Genomic DNA, 20,849 nt, shown 5'->3' with positions numbered 1-20,849 from the left:
ACACACACAAATATGTGTTAGCCGTGAGTGCTAGAGAGCGCACATGCCCATTAGTGTATGCACGCATGCATAATGCTAATGTGACACAGTATGGAGTGAACGTGAGAGAAGGCAGAGATGGAGAAGCTCTGAATAAAGTCTGTGGGTGGAGAAGCGCTTCTCGCCTCATGTGTGCACTTCTGAAGATGCAGTATACAGACAGCATGCTACTTCTGTTTGATTTGACATGCGCTGTGTTTTTTTATGAGGACAGCACTTGGCAGTGAAAATGTTTCACTTATGGCCCGACTGTAAACCCCGCGTCAACGTCTCGGCTGCACATCTACTTTGGTATTCACTTCAAAAGTGGTGTTGCGCCATAATAAGTTTTAAGTGTATTTTTGTATATTATTTTTTTCAGGTGTTTCAAAACCTCTCTCAAAATCCGGAGCTTATTTTATACGGACACTGATTTGACTCCTCGTGTTTACTGCTGCCGTATATCTGCGAGAATAAAGCCCATATAATGCAAACCCACTTTAAACACATTTGTGGGCCTATATGCTGGATGAATAAAGAGAGAAAATAAAAATGTACTGCTCTGTATAGCTCAAGATTACTGATCTCCACTGCACATATTTAGCCCAGAGGCAAACACTCACCAAAACTTAAATACTATAATCATTTATTTTGTCTGTAACTTGTACATACAGAGAAATGTAAAAATGCACTATTTTGTCAATCAACACAGCATATGCTTCTGCGTTGACGGAGGAAATGCTCTTCGTGCTTTTCCCTATGCTTGTTGATTACAGGCACATTATATAGAGATGATTTCTAAGAATTACCCCGTTGAGATACTATCTTGTTTTGAGAGCTGCTGCATTGGATTATCCCGTCATGAATAATTCACATACAACTACATGTATTCTAACATGGATTGGAATATTGGCAATTTTTAAACATAACCGTGTTGTCAGTCATAGTACACTCCAGTGATTTATGAACATGTGAAACATCTGATGAACATAAACGACACACTCGAAGATTTATTTATTTTTTTTGTAACCAGTTAAACAATAGAAGCTGCCACTTCACAGTTCGATGGCTATTTAATCTGCGGAGAACACGAGCAACAGTTGGGCCCTAATGAAAGGAGATCGACTTTAATGGGATACACGCAACGTGGATAAACGCTGATAATCAAGTAAAGATGCAAACAGTCAATCAAGCACTGTGGGAAATAATGGCAAACATATGTCCAGGCTTTGTGTTGTTATAGGGTCATATACTGTATAACTACTCAGACATACAGGTATATTGACTCAATTTAAACTAAAGCTTTAGCTGTTGGCTGCAACCTTTAGCTCCGGTGATGTGTGGTCAGCATCATCTCACACGGTGATGATTGAATCTCCCCTGAGAAGTCGTGGGTTCTATGTACGCAACACTTTCTGCTGTGAGTTGCTTGGAAGTTCAGTCAACCTTGTGCACTGCTGACTTTCTCAGGCGGTCTTGAGTGGGCGTGCAGCCGGTGTATAACTGCTGGGTTGATGATTAATTACTTTGGCGCTTTGGAAGGCATTCGTTTCTGACCGAAAAATAGGAAAACATCAAAAGCAATGACATGGCAATGATTAAATTTCCCCCTCCCCCCCCTAAAAAAAAAATATGGCCAATGCTCTTCTGATTCAATGTGTTGTCGACTTTGCTTTTAAGTGAGAGAAAGTAACTGATGTGCTTAGGAAAAAGATAATTTGGAAAACATGGCAATGGGAAAAACAAGATCCATGTGGACAAAACGGCAGCAGTTCAACGTTAAACAGAAGTGTAGGGCAAATTGGCAGAAAACAGTTTTACAATCATGGTGAGTGACTAAGGCTTTATGACAGAAAAGGAGAACTGGCTTCACATCATAATAAAGTCATTCGACCACTTAAAACTGTATTTTATCCTAGATTAATTGTCAGGTGTTTAAAACCTGTCTCGAAATGTGGATCTTATTTTAAACAGCCACTGATGGGTTTGCTGTTGTTGTGTATGTTTGGCTGTAGAAGTTGAGAATAAAGCCTGTATAATTCAAACCACAGCCTATTTTAAACAAATTTGTTGAAGAGCCAAGGCTGTTGTGATTCAATTTTGTCTGACCTTGCTTTAAACCAAGAGAAAATAACTGATGTGCAGAGGGGGAAATAATTTAGAAAACATGGCACGAGGAAAAACAAGACATGTGGACAAAACAACAGAAGTGCAACATAGAAAGGACAAAAAAAATTGGCAAAACATTTTTAAAAGAAGAGCAAAATGATTCCCACGGCTTTGTTTCCACAGAAGGCTGTGGTGCTGCTCTCTCCCTTTATGTCAACAAGAGAAGGTTTTTCACCACTCTGAAATTGTTTAATCCGGAGTTTGTGCACAAAAGTCACACATCTGTCTTCTACCATGACAAGATAAAAAGAAAACAGGACAGAAAAGGAACAATGCAAGTGTGTATTTCATGTCAGTCCGTCATTTAAAAGCTTTCGGCGCGGCACAAAAGATTCATTTGACCAATCAAGCGAACAAATAGATTCTAACACTTGATTATGCAACAATTCTAAGGAATATAATAAACAAAAATAACATAGTTGTCTATTATTGCTGGAGAGGATGGTGGAAACAGATGTTGCCTCAATCTTTGAATTACTCATCTTGGCCTTGAGATTAGAAATCTAGTTGCTGACTAATAATCATGATATTTCCTGATCGAGCAGCTATTTTTGTTCAGAGATGTGTTTGAAAAACATTGCTGTGGTTACAATGCTTCAGGGATGGAACTTGTGATTTATGGGTGAGGAGGAGAAAGAGGGGGAAACGTGTGTGTGTGTGTGTGTGTGTGTGTGCTCATGAGAACAGTTCTTTTGATGTTACCCTCCCTGGAGAAAGAAAACAGTCAATATTAATCAGACATGAAGTCTTTCTGAACTCATTTTCATTCTGCAGAGATGTTGCCGGGGTTGCTCCCATCTGCCTCGTGTCCAATTGGCTCTGTTGTGATCCAGTAGGATTGTAATCGTAAATCTCTCTTGCACACTTAAATCTGGTCATTCCTGCAGGTGGTTTGGTTTTCGGCTCCATATCAGAGTGATAGTTTAATTGGGGAGAAGGAGAAGGAGGATGAGTCCTCGGGTCCATAAAGAAACTCCATGCCCCCTTGTTGAACTCAAACGGTGTGCCAGCATTAGTGCCATGCCTGCTGGAACCGTAATAAAAGTAAAACAAAACAAACTGGCAAGATATTAAATAGCTTCACGTATTGTTGCAGAGTGTAATTGCCCAAGCGTTTGCCTGTTTGCCTTTGTTTTGTGACGCCGTCTCCGACACAGTTGCACTTCTGGTAAATGAAATCCCACATTATGTGAAAAAAAAATGCCAAATCAATAAAACCAGAACAATTATTTGCATAGCTTGATACCATGAAAGGTAAATGATTCACTGTGTATTTACAAAAAGAAAAAGAAAAAACAATGGTATCTTTAAAGTTCACTTTTCTTTTCCCATGTTCGTGCTGAATATCAAGCCCAAGCCCACAATTATGAGTGGAGGCCATTATATCAGTGGTTTCAGTTCACTTGTTTTCTGTTGCCCTCTGAGACCCTGGGCAGTGCTCAGCAGACTGTTTCAAAGACTCCCAAAGACTCTCATTTACCAGAGGATTGGTAAATTGGGGAATAAAGCTGCCACATCTAATGTCGACTCAACCACCAATGCCTCTTCCTCTTCCGTGTGCACCTTAGTTTCTGATCCTACACAGATTAGTTCAGTGTGCATGGTTGTTTTACTCCTTGTGTTCTTATTAGATGGCCACTCCTTGGCCATTTGCTTGTTGTTCCGTTTATTTATTACGTATTGCAGTGTGCTTAACGCTGACCTAACATGAGATTTGTGGATTAGATTTTGGAATGAGGTGGATTAGTGTAATACCTTGTAATGACTGAGTGTGTTGTGAACACAGGGTAACGCCGGCTCTCTAAAATCAACTGTGAGATGTGGCTAATACTGAGTTGCATGCCAAGAGAAATATGGTCTCTCTGATTTGTCTTGTTAGCCTGGATCAGCTGAGGGATACTTGTGAGTAAGAGAGAGAGATGCAAGGCTGTGACACTCTGCACTGAACCCTAATGAGATGGAGGGAAGCGAAGGAGCTGGGCAATGAGATTAGATGCTCAACTCAATTCAATTACCACCGAGCCGCCACGGGTGACGCTTCAAAACTCATCCTGTTAAGATCCGGTTCAGAGACGAAGAAGAAGAAGAAGAAGAAGAAGACTGCAACTCTCACTGAGGCGCCAAACACGACTCTGCCTCTGATATGATTTCAAGGGAAAATGGTGGCTGTTTACATACAGCTTCACACACGCGACACAATTATACTAAGTGTGTGTTTCAGATTTAAGATATAATATGTAACATTTCTGCAGTACAATACCCAACAATGATGATAGTCATTTTATATATTTTGGTAAACAGTGTACTGACATTAGGGCTGCAATGATTATTCAATTAATCGATTTTAATAATTAAAACATGCTTTTTGATTTTTTACATAGTTTGTTTCTTGTTTCTTAAATGTAAATATTTTCTGGCTTCATTGCTTCGTTTGAAAAACAAGACATTGGATAACGTCATCATTTTGAGATTTGGGAAACACAATTCAACATTTTTCAACATTTTCTGACCAAACAAATACCTGATTAATCAATAAATCAATTATGAACGTAATCATTCGTTGCAACTCTAACTGACGTTAACCCAAATACTTCCATCACTGTTTAAATCCACAGATATCAATATTTCCATTCAAGGCAATGGCTTTTATTTTGGTGACCTTTTAATGATGTTATACTGTCTCTGCTTCAACTTTGGGGGCAAACTCCCAATGAAACGTCAGAATGAAGAAGGAAATATTTGGTACAACTAGTTAGCCAGGATCTCTGTCTCGACAAATACATGAAATAATGAGACAATTCCCATGATTCCACTCTGTTTCCTGACATCATCAAAGTAGGTCTTTTGTTATTGTTGTCATTTAAAGAGTGACTTAAATTTAAATTTGACATTTCCCCATTTCAGAGCACTTCCCTCTCAGTCATCCCACAACCACAGGAACTCCTCTTTCCTTTCTCACCAACTCGAAGCTTTAAATCCGTGAAACCAAGGCTAGATGCGTCTGTGAAGACAATGACCAAAATGTCTCCATAGGCTGAACGCACAAAAGGGAGTCGAAGGTCACAATGGCTACGACAGCTGAAGCAAAGCAAACGCAAGCATCTCAGAACAATCCACAATTACTTTCAATTATGTGCAAATCAGCCACAGTCCAGCCTTGACAAAGTGAGAGTGTTTTCTGCTTTGGTTGGTAGATGAAGAAGTGGCTGTGGGTCAACTTTGACCTGAAATGTTCTGCAAAGCAAAAACAGTGCTTACAATAATGGTATGTTTTGTATTTGCAAATGGAAAAATCAATATTCTCTTACGCATATTACTAGACGTCATATAATTCATACCACTAGAATAAAAACGTAACCAAACAGGTATAAATACACATCTATAGATATAGTATATGTTTATGTTTTACACAGAGAGCATGTAACCGGTGGCAGCGAGGACAAAGGCGTCTCTAAATTCTGTATTGCTGATACAACGATTAGCACTGAGAGTCATGATCAGCAGAAACTGCTGCATTCATACCATGGGGATTTAGATGGTGATAAGGAAATCCTGGCGTTGTCTTCCATAAGTTATGTAGTTGACTGTTGACTGATGCAACACAGCGGAGGGGCTCACGGTGACAAAGAGGTGAATGGGATTTATTGTGTCCCTCGATGTTGGAAATATGGATCACTTGCAGAGGCATTTATGGTGGTCTCCAAAGAGGTTTGAATTGGACTCCGGTCTGAGAAGGGTAACTGGTGTGTTTGCGGAGACACACGGAATAAGAGAATGATTTATTGTTATTTTTTTTACTTTCTGGCCGAGATGAAGGAGCTATCAGTGTCACTGCAGCGGCTGTCAGATTACACTGCGCTCAAAAGATTGTGTGCATTTTGATTTTGGAGTCTCAATCACAAAACAAAAAAAAACAAAAATAACAAACCAAGCGACAGTAATCCATTTTTGGACAGACTATTTACCACCACCAGATTCCATCTCTTAATTTCCATACAAATGTAAAACGAGGCAGGCCTGGGCTCTTCAGTGAATCTTAAATGAATCCAATTGTTCCCACACAGTTCGGGTGCGCCGGAGGCACATGGAGACAAACACTGAGCAAATCAGCAATTTCAAAATAAAAGCCCTCTGTGATTCTAATCTGACTGACAGGACATTGTTTCCCTCTTTCACATAAGTGTTAGCATAATTCATGGTTTTCCCTGCACCTCAGAAATGGAAATAGGAAAGGAGCCTATTATTTATTTTTGTTGTTGTTGTTGTTTTTTTGTCTGAACACTCCTTACATATACCTGGATGATCCAGGAATCCAAAAATCCCCGGAGCCTTCCCGTGAGAGCGTTTTCTCGTGCTATTTGAAACATGTTATTGTCTTTTAAGGGTCAGACATTTCCCCACAGTAAACAAAAAAGACACCTACAGCCCTGAATCAAATAGCCACCCTATAATTTCAGCCCATATGCACGTCATGCTGCACACCCACCGTCATTACCGCGTGTTAAATGGATCATTGGCATTTTCTTCACCTTCATCAGCCGTAATCCTGCGACTGCAAACCAACAGAGAGCGTTTTGACCCGTTTAATCGACATGACATCTCTCAAAGTGAGAAGCTTTTATTGCCGGGAAGACTGCCATGTTATCCAGCTGGCATGTGGTGGGTGAGGTTCAGAGCATATGCCTCTGGAAGATGAATAATGCATGCATATTATTCAGGCCCTCATTCTGTAACGTCTTTAGGTAGGAGAGCTGTGAGAAGGTAAAGCAAAGTGCTCGTGTAGCAGTAATGCCATTTGAGGATCACTTTTAGATTCTCCAGAGTAAAGTGTGGACATTTTATACCTTTAAAACGACACTGCCTTCTTATTCTGCGTCCCATGGTGTTTTACCTTCAGATGTCTCCCATGTGTTTGTTCTTTGAAATCACTCTGTGACCCAGAAGTAACACACAAGAGACACTTTACAACATATCATCTGAACTGTGCGCGGTCGCGCCGTCGCTATACTGTACATCCATACAATAAACTACACGGTGAACTCCTTGGAGATGTGACCTGCTAATCGGGCTGCCAGATGACCTTGAGGTCTGGCATGTTGACGTCTCAAGGCAGTGCGCCACTGCTTTACTGGGCCGATGACACATTGCATGTTGGTCCGTGCTACTCACTGTGCGGCTCAGCAAAAGGTCACCCATTGGCGATATGACCATGTGACACGCCGCGCAGCAGACTCAGAGCATTTCCTAGTCGAGGAAAAAAAAAGTCGAGTTTTACCACTCAGACGAAATGGGAAAGAGGGGAAACGCAAAACTAGGGAAATGAACAGAGTCACAAAGTGGTTTTCTTGTTAAAGCTGTTCTCCTCTTTTGCACCGTATGCCGGCTTTGTTGGTCTTCTGCAGCCGGTTTAATGGTGATAAGGCTGGAAAGAAAAATGGCTCGCTGTAAAAAAAAAAAAAAGACATATGACAAATGTGTACTTTGCACACTGCTGCTAAAACCGTGTCAGACACTTTACATCATACCCAATCATTTTCAACTGTTTTAATCATTATATAAAATCTGCATTTGTGCCAGAATGATTTTCAGTTAACTACACCACGGATTGTGACTTGAGCTATCCAGAAAGACGTATGTTGTTATATATACAGTTTGTGACTGCACTGACCGTGGCTTATTGAAATAGCAGCAGTGTGCTTGATATTCATTAATAATCTTCTTGTTCCTTGTCACCCACTGTGCAGTAGAGAAGCGTTAAGCAAATTTTATTTCAGCTTGTGCTACATGCAATCTATCCCCCCAGAAATAGGACGACATAATTCATTCTGTGGTCTGTGATTTGACCATAGTGTGTCTGAGCGTTCTGTTAAATGAAAATAATTCACATGTGAATTAATCATTAGAAGGGTTCATTCCCCCATTCTTCTGGTAGCGTAATCATTTCTTTCTTCCACTGGCATGGATGAATCTTTCATTGTCTTTATCTTTAAATGAGTTGGCACAATCCTCTGAGGGATGCGAGCGAGTGTCACCGCTCTGTCAGCGTTAGCACGTGGTTGAGCTCGACGCCATGATTTAATGGATGCCGATTGCAGTAGCGTCACTAGCTGATCTTTTAATAATATGGAGATACAATTCCTTTTCCTCTCACTTCATTAGGATTCTGCCTTCAGCATGAAAATGGAGAACACACTGGTCCACAAAGTCTAGACTCTCGACAGTATTTTTATTGGGGCGTGCAGACTTCGGACTCCTATTTTAAAATGTAACGAAATGGCCTTTGACCTTCAAAACCCAGCAAGAATCTCTTTGGTTTCTAATCCTCTGGGCCATTCTCTCTGTGTCTCTCCCTCCCTCCAGGTTTCTCCATACTGCAGGCCATCATGGAGGCGGCCGTAGCCAACAACTGGCAGGTGACCGCTCGCTCCGTTAGCAGCACAACAGATGCAGCGGAGTTCAGGCGCATCATCGAGGAGATGGACAGGAGGCAGGAGAAGCGCTATGTGATTGACTGCGAGGTGGACCGGATTAACACCATATTAGAAGAGGTGAGTCTAGCATCCACTGTAGATTACGTACCCAAACACCTGTAATGTCCATCTGTATCTTAGTATGAACAACACATGAGATTTGTGGACCTTGATCCATGATTAAAACACACATTTTTTTGTTTCTTTACCCCTCCTAGTTTCGTTGGTTTGGCATAGATTTTATGCCACATATAAATCCCCAGGACACAGCTGCTAATAGCAGATGCTAATAGCAGATGTGTTAATCCCACTGTTTGCATATCACTCTAAACCGACAGTTCGCTCCCGGTATTAATCCATCCATCTCAGATGATCTGGATCACACGTGGACAGCTCTAAGTTGATCAGGTCTCACGTCCCCCATTCAATATGCAAATACACATGGCTGTTAAGCCTTTTTGCAAAGACCCATTAATGTGTTGAATATACAGCAAGATCCATTTTTAATGCATTTATGTGTCAGTACAAAGAGTGTGTGTGTGTGTGTGTGTGTGTGTGAGAGAGAGAGAGGGTGGCGGGATCTCTGCTGTATCTAATCAGTCAGCTCTACTGTGAAATATTTTACCAATTTGAAAAAAAAGAAAATCAAATAAAAAAAAATCAATATGTGGCACCGTGTTAAAATTCAAATCGATGTATGGAAATAACACAAAGAAGTATAAAAGTACCTTACGCTCACATGAAATTCTAACGGGTCAGAGGACGTCAGCGGCGCAGAGTTTAACAAGGACGGCGGTGTCAATAAAAAAATGCTGCCATCCTTTGTACTACTGCTGGTTTTGCATTTCAGGTTTTACAAGGTGCTAATAAATCTTTGAGAAGTAAACTTTTTTTTCAAAGGCAGTAATGCCACCTGTCGGAGGAGCTCGCTTTGATGTCGCTGGGTTGCCGGGTTTGAGGCCGGCTTGTTTTTAAATCAGTGCATGTTGAAGTTGCCCGGGAGCCTGGGATTGAGAGGTCTGAGTGTGAGCAGCCATTTGAGGAGCTGCATCCTCTTTAATCCTCCTCTAACAACCCCAAAAAACTCTGTTCTTCTATCACTCCCACTGCCCGAGGAGAAAATGAAAGGTCCACCAGTCCTTGTAGTAGGTGAAACACAATTACCATGAATGGATGAGTGGCTATTATGCCATGCATCCCCTCTGCTCACTTGCCCCACACCATCCTACACCTCTCGGCTTGCTGCTGCCTGCTTATAAGGCAATGAGCTCCAGAATTGGATTCTGCTTGTTAACATTAATTTAGATATTGGCTTCTCTCTGCCTCACGATATCCCCCCAACGACTGTTAGTTTCACTTGTTTTTTATGAATCTAATTTGATCCCAGAGTCATAGTTTAAAGCACAATTTCTTTTTGGATTAATTTGCTGCATCTAATTTAATTCTTGTGCTGCAAATCTCCTCCCTTTGCAATTCGGGGACACTCGTTATGCGTTAAGAAAATGCATCAGCTTTTAAGAAAAGCCAGAAATATTGATTTGATGATTGATCTTATCTTATCTTATGTGCACTATATTTGTGGATCTGCCTTAAATTGGTTCTTTCCTTTACTAGGATGCATGGCAGTGATCCGTCTTCGTGTTCTCCGGTTTTTGCCGTTGCTCCCATCGACGAACTATTTACTTTTCTTCTTTTCCACCTCCCCTATTTGTTTTTGCACAGAAGGGAAATAAAACCTTGACAATAACACACATTCAAAGCAGCAGTTTGCTCAGTTTTGCATCTTGTTTTAGTGACAACCTCAGCCTGGGAGTTACTTATTGTCAGAGTAAATTGAAATAATCTTGCTAGCGCTGCCAGTATGGATGAGTCACAGGCAAGCTGTTGGACTTCACTCTGCAGCCGCCATCTACTGGGCCGTACCATTACGCTCTGAAACATGGATGGACTGTCCCCCATGAGGGCTATCACACCAAAAAATGGCACCCAGTGGTAGCCATAAGGAAACCCGCTGCTTCCACCTTGCAGTTGTTGTCCTATTAAACTGTGACTATGCACAGATACATGTCGAGTTTCATCTCTCGAGGAGCGGAGGGCAGCGTTACACAGAAACCGCTGGGTCGGCTGGTTGTGTCTCGCAAGGCCAACCTGTCACTTCAATCCATCAAGGTCACTGCAGTGATCCAGGTGGGGGGGGGGGATGGGAATCAGTGTCTCAGTGTCTCCGTTTTATAATTGGAATGGACATTTTTGTACGTGTAGAACTACTAAATGAGAAAAGATCAATGCTACGTGGTCATCGTTGCATCCTGTTTGTTTCTCCTAAGCCCCAGGCTGGACACTATTGAGTGCAAGACACTTAAATAAGCAAATCAAATGTATCAAGCTGTTCATTTCCCTGGATTTGTAGAGTTGATCTTAAAAAAGTTTCCACAATTTTGGTGATAATGCTGAAAAAAAGTAACTCTCTGATCTAGTCATGGTTACAGCCTCCTGTGGTTCTAATTTAGTGAGGAAAATTTCATCACTGTTGCCTTATTCTCTAAATTGCTAAAAAGGATCTGCAGTGGTAGCATATTTTCAGCAAAGTACTTGGCTTGAGTACAATTGACTTACTTTGTACATTTCATTTACTCCATATTACTGGATTTTAGAAGGAAGAGTTCGCTTTTAATAAGCGTAAATGAGATTTATAGTCATCGCTTAGCGAGAAGTTACTAATTTTGAAATAAACAACAAATTAAATATTAAGCAGGTAAAATTAGCTTCACTTTGCCCGCCTACAATACGACAATGCTGCTTAAACATGAATGCATTCACAATAAGAAGAAGAATAAATAGTATTATATAATTCAGCACATGCTAAACAAGTGGCTTCTATATTTGTAGGATGTATGTGCCTCACTACTTACTTCTATCCATAGACTTCTGCAGGATGTACATGATTTGTAAATTATGTTTTTTTGGTTAATTTATGAATGTTATTTTCAATAAGAGAATGCCAATTCAATGGCTTGGATAAAAAGGCGAATATCGATACTTAAAGCACAGAAATGCAGCAAAAACATGAGGTGACAGAAGGAAGAATTCTGCATTGTGTTGATGAATCAACAAGGAAAATGAAATGGTGATTTCAACGGCGGCTGATTCATTTTCTACTTGACTGACTGATCGATTAATGGACTCATTATTTTGGCCCTGATCCCAGCCCATGCATTGGACGAAACACTGAATGTGCCGCTTCCCCGGTCGCGAGCACACTCAGCTGAATGTCATTTTTATTAGCCGCATTTATCACTTGACATGATGTAGAAAAACGGCATGAAGAGTATTTGCATACTGCTGCATCAGGCACTGCTGTGTTTGCTCGTAAGAGCGGAGTGAGTCTCCCAACAAATTTGTTTTGGGATGCTGAGGAGAATACTACACCCGCGCCATTATCATTTCATGCTGTAACAACCACTCAGAATTTATCACCTATAGGACTTTTCCGTCAATACACTGCACTGCAGATAAATTAACCCAATGGCAATCCTTCCCTTACGACAAAAATGGGAGAGCCTCTGCCAGCTCTGTCCCTGACTCAAATCCAAGAAATTTGTTTCATTGAACCATCTGGGTTTATGATAGTATACGCTGAGGGGAATGTGTGAGGCAGCAAAGGACAGCTAAAACAAAAAAAACAAAAAGCAAAAATACAAGTGATTGTGTTGCCACCATGATGATATTTTTAAACCCCATATATAACCCGTGTCTGACGTGATCCATCCATACATGCTTCTATGCTTCTTCCTGACCCTCTTTCCTCGCGGGATTCCTGTGCTGGTGTCTGCTCAGAGGCAGCAACCTGCTCGTCACTAGTGTAAAGAGTCGGTGGAGGAGAAAAGAAAAGAAAAAGAAATAGAAGAGGGCCTGGGACAGGCCCAGGGCATCTAAGCTATTCAAAGAGAACCAGCCGCAAAGCTGCATTTCCATGCAGGGAGGGTGAGGGGGAAAAAAAAAAAAAATTATAGGAAGTGAAAGGGATTTACAGAATGAGAAAAATAAGCGGGGTAAAACTGGGGATTTGTTTGGACAACATTCGAGGCGTGAAGGGTGGCCATGTTGCATCACCTTGGAGAAGAGCTGGAGATTCTCTATATCCCTGTGTCTGATCTTGAATGGAGAAAATCCACATTCAAAATCTTTGGGTTATTTCAAATTCAAGACGGCAGACAAGATCTGATCCTGGGATATACGCTGTTGTTGGAGTGGAGGAGAATGGACGATAGATTGCTCTCGCGGCTGTTTATGGAGAAATGTCAGCAGTAAAAAGGGAGGTCCTTAATAATGAGCGCTGTGGATGACAGTAAAGGAGTGAGTGGAGTCATTGTTGAAAACATGTAGGTACACACAGATAACGGTATTATGTATACGAGAATAAAATCCAAATGAAGGATTTTACCAGATGGATGGATGGACGGTTTCGTGAACAGGAATTTCCCAAAAGTCATGACAGAAAACTCACCACATGAAATGGTTTTCTAACACGACCTGGCGTGGGGGGAAGGACTGAGGCTTCGTCCAGACCTGATATTAACATCTGTCCTCCTCAGTGATCTAATCATGTCCAGACTGCGCTAAGTACAGCTGTTCACACCTGGCACATTAAAATGCATCCTGGATCCTGGTGTCTCCTGTGACCACGTGTGGTTGGATCTGGCTTCCCCTGCCCTTTATTCAAATATACGCTGACATCATGACGGTGTGTGGGCATGTGCATAAGTAACAGAGGGAGAGAGAAATAAGAAATCTCACAGTTAATTCTGTGGCAGTGGCTGCAAATAAAATGCTGTGAAACTACCACTGGTCAGACGACGTTAGCTCAGGAGGCGGTTTCTAATCCGTCCTGACGGATTGCGTCAGGAATGTGGACACATGCGTCCAACTGTGGTTCCTATGATTGGATCTCAGGATGTGTTCAAGATGCATTAGGACCATCCAGACCTGCACTTGCAATCTGGCCGCGATCGGATCCCTGACGACGGATGTTAGTACCAGGGCTGAGTTACCGATATGAAATTCACTCCTGATCAGTAGCTGAACGGTTCCTTGCTTGATGTTAAGCTCGACAGCCAACTGTCATTACTGAATAAAAACTATATTAAATTTCTATCATTGAGGGGAATGTGAATTCATCAACTGAATGAGAGGCTGAGACCTGTGTGTACATGTGGAGAATACAAGAATCTTATAATAACATCATCTGCAAACCAGATTAACCTTTTTTGTTTTTGTCCTACCATCAATCAAGTAAAAATGACCCTGATTGTTTTTCAGTGAGGACAAAGCAGGACATCTAAGCCTTTCACTTTTGGCACCAGCATGAGGATGTCTCAGCCTGCAGTGTCAGTGATTCCTTCCTCCTGGGGTATCGTGTCTCAGATCGGTTCTACATTTCCGAGCGATATCATAATAATCTGAATGTGAGTCAGGTGTTACTGAAACGTTCTGTATCTGGTGGAAGGCCAATGCTCTCTTTGGGGGCATACGTGGCTCCTGCCAAGAAAATCATCTCAGCCACAGCCACTGCTTGCTGTTAATTAGAGACGACTGCACCAAGAGCACTTCTACCAAGACCAGAAATAGAGACTGAAGAGGGAAGGCCCTCTGTATCGCAGCATATAGAGGTCAAATTGATTCTCCCTAAAGTGGAGCACTTCACTAACACTGATTGGCTCATGATAGCACTTGTTATTATGAAATGATATGATGCCGCTAATATAGCTTGTTATAAACATACTGATAATGAAAATATGATTAACATGTTGGGCTCAACAGGTTCAGCCAGTGTGTGCAACGTTGCAAACGCGACCCTTTTTAAACGAATACCGTCACACAAGTGTTATTTTTGTTCAATAATAACAAACATGCCAACACGACACCTCACCAGCTTATGTGGTTAGAGCTGCAGGGCATCACTTTTAACCATAAACAAAATGTCTGCTACATAACTTACCGAAGCACTGGCAGAAGGTAGGAGCTCCGTGAGTGACCGGAACACACTGGAGCTTTAAGGAGGAGGCTAAAAAAAAAATAATTGGATCATTAGTTGCACTCTTTTATGCCTCAGTAAATGGTATGATATTTACAAACTCTGGGGAACCTGTCATTTCCAGGCTGCCTCTTTCTGTGCTGTGGCAAACTCCACAGCACAGAAAGGTCAAAGAGGAAAACAGCCCAGCGTTTATTGAATATATGCTGCTGTAGTTTTACATTTAAGGCTCTCTGCCTGGTGAAGGTGAAGCTAGCAGGCAGCCAAGTCTGGATGAGGCTAAAGTCAAGGTCGTTCCGATTGTTAGTTTGGTAAAAAAAAAAATATATATAAGTAAATAAAAATACAGCCTGCAAAGCACAGGCTCTGCTTTAGCGGCAGAACAAAAGGTGGCTATAGGGGATTGATGTGCAAGAGGCCACACTGAATGTTATGAAAAAGAGGAATCGCTTTGTTGAAGGGGTAGACGTGCTCATCACGTTTTCTTTTCTTTTCAGTGTCGCATGGAAAGGGTGGCCATGTGTTTGTGTCTACATGTTTACATGAATTATTGATTTGCACTTAAATCGGTCAATAATCCCCATTTTCCCATTCACAAAAAAATCCCTTACACCTACAGCTTTTGTGGGTGAGTCGACAAGCTTTGCACACTGATTATGAATTATAAACTCCTGCATTGCACCATCACGTCGTTTCACGATGGTCATATTTCCATCTCTGTGATATATATATATATGACGCTCTCTTACAATAATTGTGGGGTTGATGGTTACTTCTCTTGCTCATTCATTCAATTTGGCCTCACAGTGATGCAGGAAAAGTCTTTGTGATTCCAAACGTCTTGTCCCTGGAAACAAGACGTGTGCCCTGATCTACGCATCAACACAAGAAGTTCCGAGCTGCTTGAATTCTGACAGTGTGAACTTTATACACCATGTCCAATCAGTTCAATTTGTATTATGAAGAGGAGGAAGTGAGTTAACAACTGTTTCCACTCTTCATGCTTGGCTAGGCTAATCCTGTTCCAACTGCAGCTCTGTTCTTTCTGTGATTATATTCATTTCAGCAATGAAAATATATGAGAATGAGAAAACATGTGTATTTGTGTATGTGTAATGCATTTCTCAAAACGATTCCACCAAACATCTGTAACTCGGCAGCACTTTTCATTGCCGATCCGACTAAATTATTGTGTCTAATTTAATGTTTTCTTGATCAGAAAAACGTAAAAACTTGATAAAAGATAGTACACGATAATTGCTTCTCACTAACATTATTAAAAGATAATTATCACTGTCCGCAGGTTGTGCAGATTTTACAGACTGGGCAGTCGGTGGTGTATCACAACTCCCAACAACGAAATCTGTCCTCCTCAGCTGGAGCCCAGTCTTACCGTCTGCCTAATTAAAAAGGCTGAGGGGAAAGGTCGCTGTGTTCTGGCCGGAGGTTCAGTGCATCTCTGTGTCTTCGCTGTCTTGCTGTGCTCCATCCCAAGGTTGCTGCTCGTAGCCATTGCCAACCTGGCTGTGAGCTGCAGGCTGCATGCAGGGAACCTCGAGCTTCCTCTGCTCAGCTCCAGGGCAGGTGTGAGCACGAGGGCTTGCAGCCAGAGTGAAGGTTAACACGCGGTGGTGGAGCGATGAGGTTTATTCAGTCAGAAAAGTCAGACTCTGAACAAGTGCATAGGAGAAAGTGGGTGATCTGTCTCGCTCTGATATCAGTGCAGTAGAATGTGTTGTGCTCGTTTAATCCCTGTGAAGCATTCTGTGATCTCTGGTTTTGATAAGTGCAACATAAATAAACTTTGTTTATTGTTATTAGCATCATTAGAAATGCTGCAGAGATTTTTAGTTTCCTGGAACTTTTTGTCACTTGCTCATTATATGCTGATTGATGGATTCCAAAAGCCAACTCCTGCTATTTCTGCATTCTAATCAGCTCATTTCCTCTTTTCTTTCTGTTTCACTTTCTTGGTTTGCTCCCTCTGTCTGGCATCCTGCCGTGTTGGAGGTTTATAGCCTTAATGATGGGGAAGCTGTCAGAGAAGGCTGACCCACCCAAGCAGCATGGTAGCGTGAACGAACGACTTTGTGTGGCTCTGTTCTCCTCAGTGACAAAAAACAAAAAAAAACAAGTCTCTTCACTTTGTTGACAAGCAATTCAGATATCCACGTAGGGGAGAGACATTGATGTTCAGGGGTTTATTTAATTTGTATGTTTGCCAAGTCCGAGCATGAGTGATCGTTTTATTGTTGAGTGCTACTGTACACGAGTGTCTCCAGGTCAGTTAAAGTTCAGCATCGCCGAATTAAATACTGACACTGTAGCCGAAGTAGGTGAAATTAAAAACGTGCCTCGTAGACTTTTTTTTTTTTCCACTCTGAGATGTGATGATACAAGTTTGCTTGTCCTCACTCTCCCCTACATCGGTGGGAATGTCGTAAACGATCCACAGTAACAAATACCCAACATCCCCGGCCTGACACACAAACAGATGATAAACTGACAGTTTGTTTTTGTGACAGAGCCAGGGCCAGAACATGTGCAAACATGCTGATTTTGCTGTAAACTCGAGTGGCTGTGTTTGTAGAATGCAGATGAAAACCTGAGTGCGGTTGACAAGTTTCTGCATGGCAGCCACTCAGATGTCCGTCCACAGCAGACTCATGAGGAACAGACCTCACGAGGCCCAGTCGGAAATCATGTCCAGCAAGTCATCCACCAAAATGGCTGCACAACTTTAAATTGCATTATCAGAATTATTCGCAGGCCCGGAACCAAAAGGAGGAAAAAAAAGAAAAATCTTCAAACATATTGTAACTACTACAGTGATAGAACAGCTTAGAACACCACTTGCTATTTTCAGACAGGCTGTGTGGGCTGAAATATGCTGTTATGCTCGAAAAGGTGTGACATTTTTAAAGCAAAGCGCGATCTACATCTCACCATTCCTTTAAAATAGTCTTGCTCTTGTTTCTACCTCCTGTCCAAGATTTGTATTCAAGGGTTCCACTTCTTTTTCTTTCTTTCATTATCAGCTCCTCCTCAAACTGCTCCCTCACTCTTGTTATTCTATAGCGGACTTTGCCCTGTTTCAACTTCACCGGCGCTCTGTGTGCTCGCCGGACGTTACTGCTTTTCGCAGAGATTGTTGCAGGCACTTATAAGAGCCGTGGCTCTCAGCTCTCATCTCACGCGTGGTTTACTGTATTGATGTTTTTCCTCCCACAGGTTGTGACCCTGGGGAAGAACAGCCGTGGTTACCACTACATTCTGGCCAATCTTGTGAGTTATACCGAGCTGCTCTCCTGCGACAAAGTGGGACCCGCTTTTTTTGCTGCATGTGATGTGTTTTAGTCTTTAGCTGGAGATACAAATGTGCATGTACAAATACGTGTGTGCCCATCCTCTCTTTACCTCTGTCTATCGATCTATTGATCCTGTTTTAAAAAAAAAAAAAAAAACAACGCCATGTGATAGCATTTTTAGAGCAGCTGAAGTAGCAAAGGTTTTAAAGTGTATTGTAAAATGTTTATTTTTTTTTCATCATTATCATTTGTCTGTGGCACTAAGCTTTCGCGATGAACATTAAAAGTCCTCTGACACGGACTCTTGACTGTCTAACAGCAGGTTGTTTATTTGTCTATAAATTCAGGTTGTACCACAAAGTGTTGAGAGGAACTGTTCCCCCCGCTGTAATGGCAAACACATGTTGTTTTCTCAGACAAATACAGAGTTCATAATAAAATGCTCCGTGCATGCTGCCAGAGTAGCTGCTCATATTTTGTGGTGCTTAGCCCCAGGTTACATGAAAAAAAGAAAAAGAAGGAAGGAACACAAGTTTTCTATTCCGCTTTCTCTTGTTTTTAATTGCAGGGATTTACGAATGTAAGCTTGGACAAAGTCTTCGCTGGTGGAGCCAACATTTCGGGGTTTCAGATTGTTAACCCTGATAACCAGATTGTGCAGCAATTTATGCAGCGCTGGGAGCGGCTGGATGAAAGAGAATTCCCAGAAGCCAGGAACACTCCTCTAAAGGTACTTGACTTGCAAGGTCTTTCCCTGCACACACAGAGTACGATCATCTCGTCTGAAGTGCTCTCTATCAGTTCCTCTACCCCCCCGTGTGTTTGAACATGTCATTCTCTCATCCTCACATCCCTCGACTCACTTCCTACTCTTTAAACTTTGCATCCCTCCCAGCAAATCGATATATTGATAGCCGGTGCCGAGGCGAGGTTATGTCGCCGCTTCAATTTCCATATAATTAAACAATGATCGAGAAAGACATGGATTATGCATGTCATTTAATTAGATTTTGTCACGGTGTGGTGGTCAAAAAAAACAAGCGGCTCAACTCTCTGTGGCAAAAAGGTCAGGCAAAGTTGGAGGGGAAGCGTGCGGGGTGATAAAATGGCACACTAATTCTCCAGCCTCTGCACTAGCTCTGCAGTAAAAGTTGTGACAGAGGTCCTGACCGTCAGACACGACCTGGCTTTTTAAATCACATCCATCGAATCAAACTACTTTTAATGTGAGTATGCGTCACACCAGCCCAATTAGCAACCCTCCTATGCTGATGGTGCACTGGCTAAAAGCAACACACACTGTGCTGGAAACTGATTCATCTGAAAATACGACATGTTCATGTGAAGCTTTTACCATTTATTTTTTTCCCGTCAGTAAATAAACCCATGATGCTTGACAGTGAAACCTGTTTGTTTTGTTTTGTTGCACAGTACACTTCAGCACTGACCCATGATGCCATCCTGGTGATAGCAGAGGCATTCAGATACTTGCGCCGCCAGCGCGTGGATGTTTCTCGCCGAGGCAGCGCCGGAGACTGCCTCGCCAATCCCGCTGTACCTTGGAGCCAAGGCATCGACATCGAGAGAGCTCTCAAAACGGTAGGGGGAGAAGAGTTAAAGAAGGAGAGAGAGAGAGAGAGAGAGAGAGGGAGGGAGGCAAACTGATAACTAAAGAAAAGGCCAGAAGAAGTGAAGCAGAGATAGCATGTGAGAGTGTGATAAAGATGGAAATTGAGAGAGAGAAGGGAAGAGAGTGCAGAGCTGTTCCCCTCCCTCTGCCTCCAGATATCTCTGCACAGAGCTCACTCAAATCCAGGCCCTCATTACCATAAAACTACATCTTTTATTAAAGCGTATCCAGTTCATCATTTGATTAACAGACTGTGCACACTCCAGCAGCTCCATGGACATGAGCACCTTAATAACAGCTATATATGCAAAGTTAGGGCTACTTCAGGCCACATGGTGGCGTAGTGCCTAGCACTGTTGCCTTACAGCAAAAAGAGCTAGGTTTGCGACCTGGTCCGACCAAGGGCCGTTCTGTGTGGAGTTTGGATGGTTCCAAAAACATGCCTCTGAAATGTCTCCTGGTGTGAGTGAATGTTGTTTGTTGGCAACGGCGATGGATTGGCGTCCCTGCCCAGCGACCCTCATGTGGAGTAAAAACGTGGCAGACAATGAATGAACAAATGGCTACTTGACATCCCCCCCCCTGTGTCTTTCTGCCCTCACGACAGGTCCAAGTGCAGGGTATGACTGGGAATATCCAGTTTGACAACTACGGCCGCAGGACCAACTACACCATAGATGTTTATGAGATGAAAACAGGAGGGCCAAGGAAGGTAAGACGGAGCAGTGACCTCCTTCGGCTCGCATCCATTCGCTGTCAAATCAGACGTAAAGTCACAGGACATGGCTAACAGCTTGCACACATCAGAGTTTGGTTCCTTACTTTTCAAAATCATGGAATCTGGCCAGCTTGTAATTTTAAATGATTTATTGATCATCTGCACTAAAGAACAAAACCCCAAGGATGGTGGCCACATGTCTGGGTATGCCAATATCGTGGTGTGAGGTCAGTTTAAACTGTGTTGAAAGAACTGTGTGATTGTGTGGAAGAAGAAACCCTTTTATAAATAAAGTACTGAGGGCTTTTCCTGTCATGAGGGACCAGCGGGGCTGAGGGGACAGTGCAGTTAGGTAGCAGCACTGATGAGCCATGCCAAGCATTAAAAGCCCCACAAATCACACAATGCCTGCAATCTGATAGCTAAAACTGCCCTATCAAAATAATGATATAAGACTTTGTCTGTGCCGTGGGACAGTGCAGATAGGATATGTGGTCCTCTC

At 42.2% G+C, this 20,849-nt stretch overlaps 1 protein-coding gene across 3 annotated transcripts in view; it reads left to right on the top strand.

Moving 5' to 3' along the window:
• gria3b (glutamate receptor, ionotropic, AMPA 3b) overlaps positions 1 to 20,849 on the top strand; it is an 80,180-nt gene that overhangs the window by 35,166 nt on the left and 24,165 nt on the right. For all 3 annotated transcript variants that reach the window (XM_058650449.1, XM_058650448.1, XM_058650450.1), the window contains exons 4-8: positions 8,548 to 8,735; positions 17,923 to 17,976; positions 18,568 to 18,729; positions 19,431 to 19,598; positions 20,237 to 20,341. In XM_058650449.1, coding sequence (XP_058506432.1) covers positions 8,548 to 8,735; positions 17,923 to 17,976; positions 18,568 to 18,729; positions 19,431 to 19,598; positions 20,237 to 20,341 — 677 coding nt within the window. The remainder of the gene's footprint in view (positions 1 to 8,547; positions 8,736 to 17,922; positions 17,977 to 18,567; positions 18,730 to 19,430; positions 19,599 to 20,236; positions 20,342 to 20,849) is intronic.

Source organism: Solea solea, chromosome 14, assembly GCF_958295425.1.
Source record: "Solea solea chromosome 14, fSolSol10.1, whole genome shotgun sequence".
NCBI lineage: Eukaryota > Metazoa > Chordata > Actinopteri > Pleuronectiformes > Soleidae > Solea > Solea solea.
This window is presented reverse-complemented; position numbering and strand designations above follow the sequence as displayed.